The sequence below is a fragment of the Desmodus rotundus genome, chromosome 2 (assembly GCF_022682495.2).
Source record: "Desmodus rotundus isolate HL8 chromosome 2, HLdesRot8A.1, whole genome shotgun sequence".
Classification (NCBI taxonomy): Eukaryota; Metazoa; Chordata; class Mammalia; order Chiroptera; family Phyllostomidae; genus Desmodus; species Desmodus rotundus.
The window spans coordinates 165,475,376-165,489,366 of record NC_071388.1 but is presented as its reverse complement, the minus strand read 5'-3'; the positions used below and the strand labels follow the sequence as shown (position 1 = coordinate 165,489,366).

General features: G+C 43.4%; 1 protein-coding gene across 5 annotated transcripts in view; it reads left to right on the top strand.

Moving 5' to 3' along the window:
* The window catches only part of ZNF385B (zinc finger protein 385B), a 363,316-nt gene that overhangs the window by 84,057 nt on the left and 265,268 nt on the right, over nucleotides 1-13,991 (top strand). For all 5 annotated transcript variants that reach the window (XM_053918817.2, XM_053918816.2, XM_053918813.2 and 2 more), the window contains exon 2: nucleotides 547-864. In XM_053918817.2, the coding sequence (XP_053774792.1) occupies nucleotides 549-864 (316 nt within the window). In that variant the 5' untranslated portion in view covers nucleotides 547-548. The remainder of the gene's footprint in view (nucleotides 1-546; nucleotides 865-13,991) is intronic.

Sequence of the window (13,991 nt, the reverse complement as noted above, 5' to 3'; positions counted from 1 at the left end):
GAGCACGTAGCCAGAGGTCTGCCTCGTCTCGAGGCTCAGACTGGTTCTCTGGAGAGAGTAGTGCTCCAGCTAAGATCTCAGGGGTGGGCAAGAGTTAAGAGAGGAAAGGACTTGAGAAGTGAGGGGCAAGGGGCAAAGATGGAGTAGAAATGCTCCCGGTGGAGGGAACACCTGTTTAAAGACCACATTCGCTCAGTCACTCTTGATGACCGTTTCCACAAGTGACCGCCACATTAGCCGGGAGACTTTTGGCCCACCAGGGGTGTCCAACCTGCAGCCCGAAGGCTGCGTGCAGCCCCGGGTGGCTGTGAATGCGGCCCAACACAGCATCATGCATTTACTTGAAACCTTTTGTGTTTGCTCATCAGTTTTCATTAGTGTTTGTGTATTTAATGTGTAGCCCAAGACAAAGTAACTCTTCTTCCAGTGTGGCCCAGAGATGCCAAAAATTTAGACACCCAAACCATACCATGAAAATTAATGGTAATCCTACAAGAAGATAAAAAGGCACATATTTCACAGGCAGTTGTACCCCCTTTTTTTCAGGTATGAAGTACTATTTAAGCCCTGACAACTACCCCAAAGATGGAATTATGAATATGGCAACTTTCCTGCGGGGCTTTGAAGACAAGAGGATAAAACATGACAGGCCTGAGGACCAGCTCAGTAAAGAGAAAAAGAAGATTCTGTTCTCCTTCTGTGAGGTGTGCAACATCCAGCTCAACTCTGCAGCCCAGGCCCAGGTCCACTACAACGGCAAGTCCCACCGCAGACGCGTCAAACAGCTGAGTGATGGGCAGCCTCAGCCCCCGGCACAGGGCGGAGGGCCGCTGCCGGCCAGCCCCAGCACCAACACCAGCACAGGTAGGCAGGAGCGCCTCGGGCTCCGTTTGCTACAAAAGCTTCTGTTCTAGAAAATGAAGGCTTTAGGGCAAAACTTACCTTTCACCTTAAAGCCTGCACCGTGATAACATGTACTCTTTTCCCTACAGGTAAAATCCAAGAGCTCTTTGTTACTTTCAATATAGATTTATTATTATTATATACATATCATATTAGACACACACACACACATTTTGTATTTTGGATCATGAGCTCGGCTCTGTGTCCCCAGAGGACGTGAACAATGCTTAAAGTATTTTGAATGTGTTCAAAATGGACCAGTGGTATCAGTTTTTCCCCCTCTCTATAAAATTAGGCTTTGTTGGGTTTTCTCTGTCAGCGTTTACTGGATAGCATACTACTTGATAGTATATAAAAAGCTGCAGCTCTATTTACAATGTCCCATGATGCAAGAAAGGAGCATTAATCTTGTGTGTTAGATTTGCTACATTCTTCTAGAGAGTTGCCAGCCACAGCTGCTTCTGTGCAGGCGGTTCCTACAGTAGGAACATTGTCAAAACCGACCAGGCTTACGAGGTCCGGCACCACCACACGCACTTTCCCTCAGCCTGTCCTGTGGGCTGGGTACAGGCAGAAGCTCAGGGATTTTCCTGCATCTGCCCTGAATTCTACATCTTATCCTTGGTCAGCACCTCCCCCTCTTCCTCCTCCACCTTGCTGTTCATTGGGTATCTTCACTGTGATATGATTAAAGGAAAATGTGAAATTTACTGTGATTTATGGTGAAGATGCCTACAAAAAGTGAACCTCCTACCCAGGTTTACCTGGGAGGCCAAGATAAGTCTCCTCCTAAATGTGGGGGAAGAGCTTCAAATTCCACTCTAGCAAGTGTCTGCTCTGGTGATGAGGCTTCAGCCCGAGTGAGATGGTGCAGAACAGCCATTTGGTGGGATTTCACAGGGTGCCGTTACATAGCTTTTGGTTTTGTGAAGTTACGACATGATCCTTATTAAGGTCCAGTATAAATTGTTTGTATGTGTGCTGTAGATACATATTTTTTTATATATTTCAAGTTAACCTATTTTTTACCAATTTAATTCTATTAAATTATTTCCCCAATTGATACTTACCATACTGTGAAAGACTTAGGAGAACTTACAGGATATAAGATGCATGCTTATTAAAATACTGAAAAATCACTGTTTTCCTGTGGTGTTTATGTATTATAATTATAAGGATCCTTATAATTATAATACATAAACATTAATGTATCTGTAATTTACATATTAAAATAATAATTTATGTATTAAAATACAATTGGTGTTAGGTTAAAACTGATTACTGCCTTATATCTAAATCAGAGAGCAAATAACCCTGAGTCTAGGTTCGAATTATGTCTGCCAAAGTCCACATATCTATCCCTAAAGCGGGGTTAACATATAGCTTCTGATTAGTAATATTAGTAACTAGCATTCATTGGGCACTTTCTAATGGCCGTGTTCTGGTCCTAAGAACTACATAGGAATTTTCTCATTTAATCCTCTCATCAGCCCTGCGGTAGGTACTACGATTATCCATTGTTGGCAGACTAGGCACAGAGAGACACAGCCATTTGCCCAGCTCCACGCAGCACGGAAATGGCAGCCCAGCATTCCAGCCATGTTTCACTGCGAGTGAAGCTGTTATTTTTCCTCACTCGTTTGCTGCGGTTTCCTGCTGTGCGGTGGCACTCAGGTTAAATTCGGACCTAGTGCTGTCATACATTTGTGCTCATGAATAGCTGCGTTCACAGCAGACTGTTTCACTTTGATGTGCCTTGAAAACAGAAATGTAAATCTCCAATTCATTAATTTCTCTATTGTTCTCCCATGGTAGTGCTAATGAAATTAGCTGGCTGATACAAAATTTAGCACAGATATAAACAAATCATTATGCATATATTCTATAAGTAAAACATGGCTCATCATCTAGAATAGCACAATATATTAATATATAGAAAAATGGGTAAGAAAAGGAGGCAGATTTTCAAGTCTGTATTTTAGGCATGAAGGACAATTTTCATATATTGAAAATATAGTCAATGATCCATTCTCAGAAGACTTGGGTTTAGCATGTGATGAAGGCAGTTCCCTTAACCTCTGAAAGTGATTAGCATTAATCATCCCATCTAGAAAAAAAGTAGGTATAATAATATCTCCTTTTTGAGTTAAAAGTTAGATATACATGTGTGTACAAAGATGGTTATGAGATGATTTATAATTCCGAAGTATTAGATGTATTCTGAATGTCCAATAGGAGAAAGATTAAGTATCTAATAGTCTACTTATAAGTTGAACTACAGAAACCATAGTCATTAAAAATGGTGTTTCTGAGGAAGAACTAATGACAGGGGGAGTGTCTGTGACATCATGCCAGGTGAGACAGCAACATGCCAGGAACCTGACAGCACATGCCTGAGTGTTGCTGTGTGTTCACACGCATGTTCTGCCATTTGCAGTCTCCATGAGAAGCAAGCCTGACATGGTTTTATTTTTTCAGTCACTTTCCTCAATTTTGATCTGTCACACGTCTGCTTCCTGCTGGGTAGCAGCCCCCTTCACACCTTCTCTGCCCATAACTTCTCAGTCTTGTGTATTCAGAGGGACTCTGATTTAGAAGATTCTATTCTATTTATAAAAGCTTCCATGTCGTCACCAAGTTAAGGTTTGATGAGACAGACCCTGGAGTTTAGAGTGGAGAGTGGGGCACAGTGGCTCTCAGGCCACTCCCCCACCCCCGCCCGTTCGTCCGGGTGCTGAGGTCCGTGGAGGAACGGTGGGGTGGGGTGTCTCTGCCTTACAGCCTTGGCAAGGTTGCCATGCTCTTCTTGGTAAGTGAGCGCTCTTCTGGCTGTCTCTGTGGGTGACAGGTGCTCCTCGCAGACCCCGTGCTCCCTCAGAGATTGGGAGTCCCTGAGATTTAGCTGTGTCTTGCAGCTAACCCCAGTTGGTCATAAAAGGCTCCATTTCCCAACTGCGTGTAGCTCTTTTTAACACATTGTGGCAGTGCTGGCAAGATTGTCTCCTCTCTTCTCGTCTACATACCAACTCTAGGGCTTGAGGGCATGCACAGAATCAGTCTGACAACTATCATTCCTCTTGAAAACCCAAGGTGCTGGGGCCCAGGCAGGTAGAGGTAGAGTCGGGTCGGCGGGGGGAGCTCCTCCACATTTCTGTTCTCTGCTGGGGTAGCACAGGGAAGACCGCAAGCCCACTGACAAAGCAAGCACCTAATTAGGGAACCAAATGCCAGTCTCCCTTTTACACCAATTGCTTGGCTATGAGGGAGGGGTGTTTATGGGATGAACTGTGTCCCCACCAAAAAATATTTTAAGAGTCCTAATCCTCAGCACTTCAGAATATAACCCTATTTGGAGATGGAGCTTTTTACAGAGGAAATTAATTTAAAATGAGGTCATTAGGGTTAAGTTGACCCTAATCCAGTGTGACAGATGTCCTTATAAAAAGGGGAGGTTTAGATGTAGACACAGACACACACAGAGTGGAGATGATGTGAACAGACACAAGGACAAGAGGGCCGCCTGCAAACCACGAAGAGAGGCCTGGGACTGATTCTTCCCCAGAGCCCTCAGAAGGAGCCAACTCTGCCACGCCTTGCTGTCAGGCTGCTGCACCTCCAGATCTGTGGAGTAAATGTCTGTGGTTAAGACACCCAGCTTTTGGTCCTTTGTTACAACAGCCCTAGCAGACTAATAGAGGAAGGAAAACAGTAGCCGGTCTCCTCCTCCCCAAAGGAGAAAAGATGTGGTAGTAGAGGTACTTTTCCCAAAACCGTTAATCTCAGCCCACCCTCCTCTCTGTGAGATGACTTGCAGTGCTGGGCTTGGCAGGCATGGGGGTGGGCTTCAGAGGGTGGTGGTTGAGACCTGAACCATTTCTCCGAGTGACTGATAGCTAACCACTGGCAATTCTTCCCCGACACTTAGAATTCAGGGGTTTACAGAACTTTTAGATCTCAGCTTCTGGAAGAACAGGAGGGTTCTCAAAGCGCACCTAAAACCAATCTGTGTGTGTGTGTCTATGTGTGTGTCTCTCAGTCTACCAGTATAATTCTTCTCCTGAGAGATTCGTGATGTGCAGGAGCCGGAGCCCCTTTTCCCTTCCCCAGCACTGTCCGCAGCCAAATATTGCAAGAGTACTCTGGGCTGCAGACAGGAGAATCAGAAGGGAAGCAAAGAGACCTTACAGAACTTAGCCGGCATGTGAAGGATCCCGGTTCCTTTTCCCACCCATTTCCAAGGGGTGGGTGGAAACCACATGTGGCTTCAGACAAGGTAGTTGCATACTTCTGTCCCTCAAAGGGTCCACCAAGAGAGTAAGACCCTAGTGTTCCTGGCCCCGAGGGTGGGCAGATGGACCTGAGGCAGTCTCCTGGTTTTGTGGGCTTAGCGAGCACGGAGACTGCTGGGTGGAACTGGACAGTGCAGAGTGGCATCTGAGAGGGGCAGGGAAGCAGCCTTTCCTGTAGCCTGGATTGCAGCAGTGGCAAGAGAAAGTGTCCAGCATACCATGAGCGTGGTGCAGGCCTACCTGAAGAGCCCTTGTAGTTGGGGGCAAGGGAACACTCCACAGTACCAGCATGAGTCAATAGCCAAATACCAGACAGAAATAAAAATCTCTCAGTAGATGCCTATGTACAGAAATGACAACCAGTTCAGTTTGTAAACCCTCCTACATGAGCCTTGGCACCACTTAAACCCATGAGCACCCATCCTCGGCACCCAACCCCAGACTCGATGCAGCCCCAGGGAAAGAGGTACTCTACACTGCCTGAGAGCAAGTTCCTGTTACCATGTGGTGTGGGGTTTGTACAAGACAAAGGGATTTATTAGTAGTAGGTGTGCCTTTAAAGATTTTCTTTTTTTGGCTAAAGGAAGTTTTTCAAATAGAAAAATGAGGTAATGTGACGGAGAACCAAGATGGCGGCGTAGGTAGACACACTGCGCCTCCTCGTACAACCAGAGCTGACAGAGAATCGAGCAGCAGGGGGGACCAACACCGAGGAAACGGAAGATAGTCATTCATCCAGACTGATAAACCGGACGAACGGCGGGCAGAGAAGCGGGCCGCTGCGCGACCCAGGGCTCCAGCTCGGGGAAATAAAGCCTCAGACCTCTGATTGAAAGCGCCCCTGGGGGTTGGGGCGGCAGGAGAGACTCCCAGCCTCACAGGAGAGGTTGTTGGAGAGACCCACAGGGGCCTAGAGTGTGCACAGGCCCACTTGCTCGGGAGCCAGCACCAGAGGGGCCCAGTTTGGTTGTGGGTGGCGGAGTGAAGGACTGAAATCCGGAGGAGAGTGAAGCGGGCGCCATTGCCCCCTCTCGGCCCCACCCCCACGTACAGCATCACAGCGCAGCGACCAGCATTACCCCACCCCGGTGAACACCTAAGGCTCCTCCCCTTAAAGTAACAGACGCGCCAAGACAAACAAACAAAAAAAATGGCCCAAATGACAGAACACTTCAAAGCTCCAGAAAAAATACAACTAAGCGAGGAAGAGATAGCCAACCTATCAGATGCACAGTTCAAAGCACTGGTTATCAATATGCTCACAGACTTGGTTGAATCTATTCGAAAAACAGATGAAAAAATGAAGCCTATGCTAAGAGAAACAAAGGAAAATGTACAGGGAACCAATAGTGATGAGAAGGAAACTGGGACTCATATCAATGGTATGGACCAGAAGGAAGAAACAAACATTCAACCAGAAAAGAATGAAGAAACAAGAACTTGGAAAAATGAGGAGAGGCTTAGGAACCTCCAGGACACCTTGAAACGTTCCAACATCCGAATTATAGGGGTGCCAGAAGGAGAAGAGGAAGAACAAAAAATTGAAAACTTATTTGAACAAATAATGGAGAACTTCCCCGATCTGGCAAAGGAAATAGACTTCCGGGAAGTCCAGGAAGCTCAGAGAGTCCCAAAGAAGCTGGACCCAAGGAGGAACACAACAAGACACATCATAATTACATTACCCAAGATTAAACGCAAGGACCTACGTCCAAGATTACTATATCCAGCAAAGCTATCATTTAGAATGGAAGGGAGGATAAAGTGCTTCTCAGATAAGGTCAAGTTGAAGAGGCTCATCATCACCAAGCCCTTATTATATGAAATGTTAAAGGGAGTTACCTAAGAAAAAGATCAAAAATAGGAACAGTAAAAATGACACCAAACTCACAGTTATTAACGACCACACATAAAACAAAAACGAGAGCAAACTAGGCAAACAACTAGAACATGAGGGTTGTCAATAAGGGAGTGGGAGGGGGAGAGGGGGGTAAAGGTACAGAGAATTAGTAGCATAGATGATAGGTGGAAAATAGACAGGGGGAGGGTAAAAATAGTGTAGGAAATGTAGAAGCCAAAGAACTTATAAGTATGACCCATGGACATGAACTATGGGGGGGGGAATGTGGGAGGGAGGGGGGTGGGCAGGATGGAGTGGAGTGGGGGGGGAAATGGGACAACTGTAATAGCATAATCAATAAATATATTAAAAAAAAAAAGAAAAATGATAAAAGAATGAGTCTTGGAGTTTTAAGAAGGAAGAAAAACAATAGGAGGAGAAGTATCGGTGCGTACAATGAACTGTTAGTCGGGGTTCTCCAGAGAAATAGAATGGATAGGTTGTGTACGTATGTTTGTGTGTATATACATATGTAATAAAAATGTTTAGCATAAGTAACCGGCTCACAATTGCAGAGGTGGACAAGTCCCAAGACCTGCAGTCAGAAAGCGAGAGACTCGCGGGCGCTGATGCCGCAGTTCCAGCCAGAAGGCTGGCAGCCTGGAGGCCTAGGAGAGGCAGGAAAAAACTGGTGTCCCAGGTCAGAGACAGCCAGGAAGGGAGAATTCCTTCCTGTGCAGGAGATGGTCCGCCTTTTGTTGTATTCAGACCTGCAGCTGACTGGATGCGACCCGCCCACACCAGGGAGAACAAGCTGCCTTAGTCTATAGATTTAAATGTGAAATTCATCCAAATTCAAACTGACAGAAACACCCAGAATAATGTTTGATCAAATATTGGGGCTCCCTGTGGCCCATTCAAGTTGACACATAAAATTAATTCTCATGCTATCCTTTGTCTTATGTTTTATAAATCGTACTTGATGATTGAAACAAACATTATAACCATATGATACTCAAGATAATGATATTTAAAAGTGGAGAAATTAAAGGGACCTAAATGGAAGTAAGGTTTCTGTACTTCATTTGAAGTAGCTAAATGGTGATACCAGTAGATCTTCATAAATATGTTTATTTTAATACCCCAGAGCAACCATACTCTAGAGACTATAAAAAGAGGTACGATCTAAAAGAATATAAACATATCAAGATGGAGTCTTAAAAAAATGTTTATGTAACCCACAGGATAACAAGAAAAGAGAAACATAGAAATGAGAACCAGAGGAAACAGATGGAAAACAAGTAAGACAACGGTAGACCTAAGCACTAACATATTAATAATTACCCGAAGTGTAAATGGTCAGAAAATAACAGTCAAAAGACAGAGATTTTTCAGAGCAGATTAAAAAAAATTACCCACCTCTATCCTGCCAACAAGAAATCACTTTACATTTCATGGCATAAGTAGATTGAAAGTAAAAGTATGGAAGAGAATATGCCACGCAACAGTAACTTAAAAAAACAAGTCAAGAGTATCTGCATTGATATCTGATAAGGTCAACTTCAGGCAAAGAAAATTACTAGAGACAAAGAGAGACATTACATTATGGTGAAAGAAAGGTTCAACCCACCAGGAAGACAAAGGGATCCTAAATATTTATGCACCGAACAACAGAGCCTCAATATACAGGAAGCCAAACTGATAGAGCTGAAAGAAGAAATAGATAAATCCACAATTGTGGTTGAAGACTTCACACCCTCCCCTCCAGAAATGATAGAATCACCAGGCAGAAAACGAGCAAGATTATAGAAATCTGAACAACACAACCAAAAGGATCTAACTAATGTATATAGAACCCCACCCAACAACAGGAGAAGGCATATTGGTTTCAAGTGTCCATGGAATATTCCTCAAGAAAGACCGTATTCTGGGCCATAAGACAAACTTTAACATTTAAAAGAGCTGTAATAATACACAGTAAGTTCTTGGACCATAATAAAACTAGAAGTCATAATAGAAAATCAGTGGGAAAATTAAGCAATGTATCTCTTAAATAATCCATGAGTCAAAGAATAAGGCTCAAAGGAGATAAGAAACACAGAGAACTGGGTGAAAATGGGAAAACAACATATCAAAATATGTGGGATGTAATAAAACAGTGCTAAGAGAGAAACTTATAGCACTAAGTGAGAAAAGGTCTCCATGAAATAAGTCCCTACCTTAAGAAGGTAGGAAAGCTAGGAAAAAAAGAGAAAATAATAAACTCAAAGCAAGCAAAACTAGAGGAACCTGAGCAAGTTTGGTAGATTGCATTCACGTCAACATTCGATTGTGATATATTATTCTGTAGTTTCCCAAAATGTTACCATCAGTGGAAGCTGGATAGTGTTCCGTGAAACTCTTTATTACTTTGTCCAACTACATGTGAATTTCTAATTGTCTCAATAAAATTTTCAGTTAAAAAGTCATAATAAATGTAACCACCTAAAATGCCCAGCCATGTAGTAGTGTTATCAGAGAAGATAAAGAGCAAAAGTTGGGAGGTTTGGCTTTTTTAAAATTATCAAATGTCTACTTTTAAGAGATTACTAAAAAAGAGATTGTCTCTTTTTTTAAGATGTGTCAAGAGAATATAGATATCCAAGTAATTAATGACAGTATGGTTTGCTGAAAATAATGACATATCTCCATATAAGGTAGGTGTGGCAGAGAAAGGAATAGTTAACTCTGCAGAGGTCAGGGAAGGCTTCCTAGAGGAGAAGTTATTTGAGGTGAATATTCAAAGGTAAGTTTCAAGTTATTCAAGGAAAACATTCCAGGCAAAGGAGACATCAAAGCAAATGCATGTAGTAATAAATTATTATGCAATAATAGTTTATTACTGGAGTGAAATGTTATTGGGCTAAAGGGGAGAAGATCCCTCTGGCAAAGTAGAAAGCAGCTGGGACAGAAAGAGTCGTCTTCATCCTGTGAGAGCAGATGCATGGGGAAAACACAGCTGCCCAAACACGCATAGAGAAAGTAAGGGACGGCTGCTGGAGTTTAGGGGTCTCCTACGTTCTCCTTCTATTGCACTCTGGCTTATGTCAGCCTGCAGCCTCCCCGTCAGGTCCAGACATCCCAGCTTAGGTGGTGTTTCACCAGGACACCACATGAGTGTGCGGAGGTTGTCTTCCATGACGCACATAAAGCTTCGAAGTCCAGGTAAAATTGACCGCATTTATTCTCTGTGTATGGTGTGTAGTGACCCTCATCCTGCCCTCTCCTGTCAAAGGCTGAAGCCCGTTCTTTATCTTGGGTGCCTACTGCTGTAAAATTTCCCATCCCTTTCACCCTTTCATTCTCTGAGGTGGGTCTGAATTTTAAGAATTTAAAGCAATTGGTATTATGCGTGACTCATAATCTAACCCAGTGGTTCTCAACATTTACCTGGCATCAGAATCACCTGGAAATGTGGTAAAATGCAGATTTCTGGGCTCCATCCCCAGAGTTTCTGATTCAGTAGACCTGGGGCAGAACCTGAGAACTTGCATTTCTAGCGGTTCCCAGATGATGAGGAAGCTCCTGTTCCAAAGTCACACTTTGAGGACACCAATCTCACACACTGAGGAGGATTTATACCCAGAAAAGGAACTTCTTACCTTAAATCTGTAGTTAGAAAATGGTCAGAAAAAAGAAAGGCGGCCTTCTTGTGTCCCTCATCTTCTGCTAGGGCATTCACTGGCCATGGAAACAGAGGGGTGATGTCATGGAAATAGAGTGATAAGCGCCCCAACCTCATCAACCAGCCCTCACCCCTCACCGTAGGCTTTATAAGCAACTTTCCACCTTGTGTAGCACCATAACAACAGGGAAGGCAGACTGAAAGCCTGTGGTTAAGTGGACAAATGGGGCCTTACCTTGTGGCAGGTGTTGTGCAGAGAGGAATCCCTCATTTGAATCCTCATAACAGATTTATGAGGAAGGTGTTATTACTATTACACACCATGTGGGTGAGGAATAAAGAGGTTAGATAACAGCTGGACTTGGAATAAGTTAGCCTAATTCTGTGGCCTGATTCCTCACCATTCTGTTACTGCCTTTCATCCCGGGATAGAAGTTCAGCTGAACAGCAGGCGTCTAGTTTGTGCTTACAGTTTACTGCTCAGACAGAGCACTGATGTGGAAGTTGAATGAGAAAACAGAGGACTTAAATTCTCTCTCTAGATACAGCAGTAAGGCCAGATGTTGCTATTTAGTGATACCTGATCCTCTGATACCCTCCCCCTTCCAATCAGGAGGTGAATCACCAAGTAGAGTAATAAACGTTAACTTTGCGTTTTATTCTCATTGTGTCCACAAGGAGCATTTGTGCCTGTCATGGAGAATCAGGTTGCCCCAAGGATTCTGATGGGGAGGATCGCTTGTATTCCGGGGCTTCTGGGATCCACGTTTCCTCAGAATGGGAAGGAATTCTCCCTTAGGAGGTGACCTCTGATCCTGCCCTTGGCACTAGTTTGGCACAAAATATATTTAATTAAAACTATAAAATATCATGCTCAGAGTATGGAGGTTCTGCTGAATTGGGGTAAGAGAGACACATCTGTACGTGATTTTGAGGTGCACTGCAGATAGAGGTTACCGTGAAATGACTGAAATAATGACTTCAGTCCTCACAGCCCAAGATAGGTGTAATTTCCCTCATATTGTAAATGAGGAAACTGAGGATTAGAGAGATTTTGAGACCTTTTCTAAGGCCACACACAGTTTCGAAGTCTAAGATCTGTCTTGCACTCCACATTACCTCTTATTACCTCTCATAACTTTTTAAAACATTTTTCACAAAGTAAAAATGAAAAGAGTTGGTGACTATTTCCTAATTATCCAATGTTTGTTTTTCCCAGTTGCATACTAACTAAAATGCGTATTTTCTTTCTCATTTTCAATTAATTCTAAAAGAATTTCAAATCACAATTAAGGTTAAGCTTTTAAGACTGAATGGGATTTAGTGAAGGAAAGACAGCAGAGAAACGTGATTCAAAGTAGTGAGAATGTTTAAATCTTTAATTGAGAAAAAGCTTGGCATGTCTAAAACCCTGAGATTTGACTGAAACTGAGTGAGAGAATTAGAAAAACAAGAGAAATTGGGAAGGTAGAAGACATTACAAATTTTTTAAAATAATGCTTTATTTTAATCATGACTCTATGGGCCAGAGATTGGGGCTGGTCCAGCTGGGTATTTCTCGTCCTGGATCACTTGAGGTTACTCGGGTAGCCCACATGTTGGCTGGGCTGGATGGCCTAGAAGGGCCTCACACACCATCTGTTCCTTGGTACTAACCGTACGCTGGATCATGCTTGCCAGTAGCCTCTGCCTTTGAGTTGCTGAGACTGGGCTTTGCCACACAGGGTCAAAGAGCACCACTGCAAGACAGCAAGAGCAGAAGCTCCAACCACTGCCTTGTTTGGGTCAGACTAGTCACAAGACCAGTCCAAATTCCGGTGGTGGAAAACATACTCTTCATCTGGATGTGAGAAGCGACGTCTTTTACTTTGCCTTGGGAAGTTTGAACTGAGCTTGAGTAGATTTTAAGTTGAAGACATTTTGGGGATGGGGGGAAAAAAGTAAAGATGATAAAACCAGAGGATTTAGGAGCAGGAAGTAGAGCTAAAGGTTCGGAGGAGATGGAGGTCAAGATCGGAATATGGGTTGTCAGTTGGAGTGTACTGTGGAGTGTTCTTTTCTTTGCTGCCATAATCTGAGTTTCTCTTTGATGCTTCCAGGATCCTCAGCTGTTTGTTTTACCTCTCCCTTCTAATGAACTCTTATTTTTACTCCTATTCTACATTAAAGAAACAGCTTATAGTGTCAGAGCACTGTGGTAGGTATTATGACTATTAAAATATGTGTATGAACTTTTAAATACATAGGCCATTTTTCCTCACTGCATCTTCTATGTATTTAAAGTATAAAATTTATCAGATCAAAGATGACAGTGGAGAAGGTGGATGTTACACTCACCTCCTCCCAAGACTAAACTGGAATTACAACTAAAATATAGAGCTAGCAACCTGAATAACCAACTGAAGACCAGCTGAAGACACGTCTTCTAACTTTATAGAGAAAACTACATTTAGACTGGTAGGAAGGGTGGGGATGTGAAAAGCTGGCCACACTGCAAAAGGGCTGGTCCTGCCCTGTTGGTTGGCAGCTCCCAGAGAGGTAATTCAGCTGCAGAGACTCCCCCTGAGAACTGTGGGGTCTCAACCTCAAGCCAGGTTCCCCAGTCCAGAGCACCAGAGCAGGGAAGAGGCATCCACATGACATCTGGCCAAAACTTGTCCTTGATTCTTAAAAACATTCTGTATTAACTACAGCTCTTCCACAGGGCAGTTGTTGCTTCTTAATTCAGTTCTGTATGTGTTCAACATTTTTGAATACATTAAAAGAAGTTACCAACTGAATGAAAAAAGCATGGTATTTTAATTTTAAGTTAAAATGAAGTAAATAAAAGTACAAAGCTTGTTTTAGTTAATACTAAATTCTTAGTAAAAAGATGCTCTTTACTCAAACCAGCCCTCTGAGTTATATGACAAGGTTTTTAAATAAATGTTTCTGTCATCGCCTTCAAAAAAAAAAAAATCAGCTGGGAAAGATGACTCTGCTAGAGACACAGATGCCCTCTTAAAGGGCCAGCTCACAAAATCTCCTTTGCAGCCACTCATCCTGAGCTCTAGCAGAGAGAAGGTGGAGTAGACTAGAGTCTTATGAGAGTCTGGGACTTGTGGCTCTAGGGAGAGACCTGAAGGGATAGATGCCAGGATCTCTGTGCTGAGTCACACTCCCACATTGCAGATGCCATCTCTGGGGAGGAGCACTTCCCTCCATAGCATTGGCCTGGGGAATGCAATAGCCCCCCTCTCAGGACTCCCTGTCACCCCACTCTGCAGAATTTGCACCCTGCTGAGGAGTCAGCTGC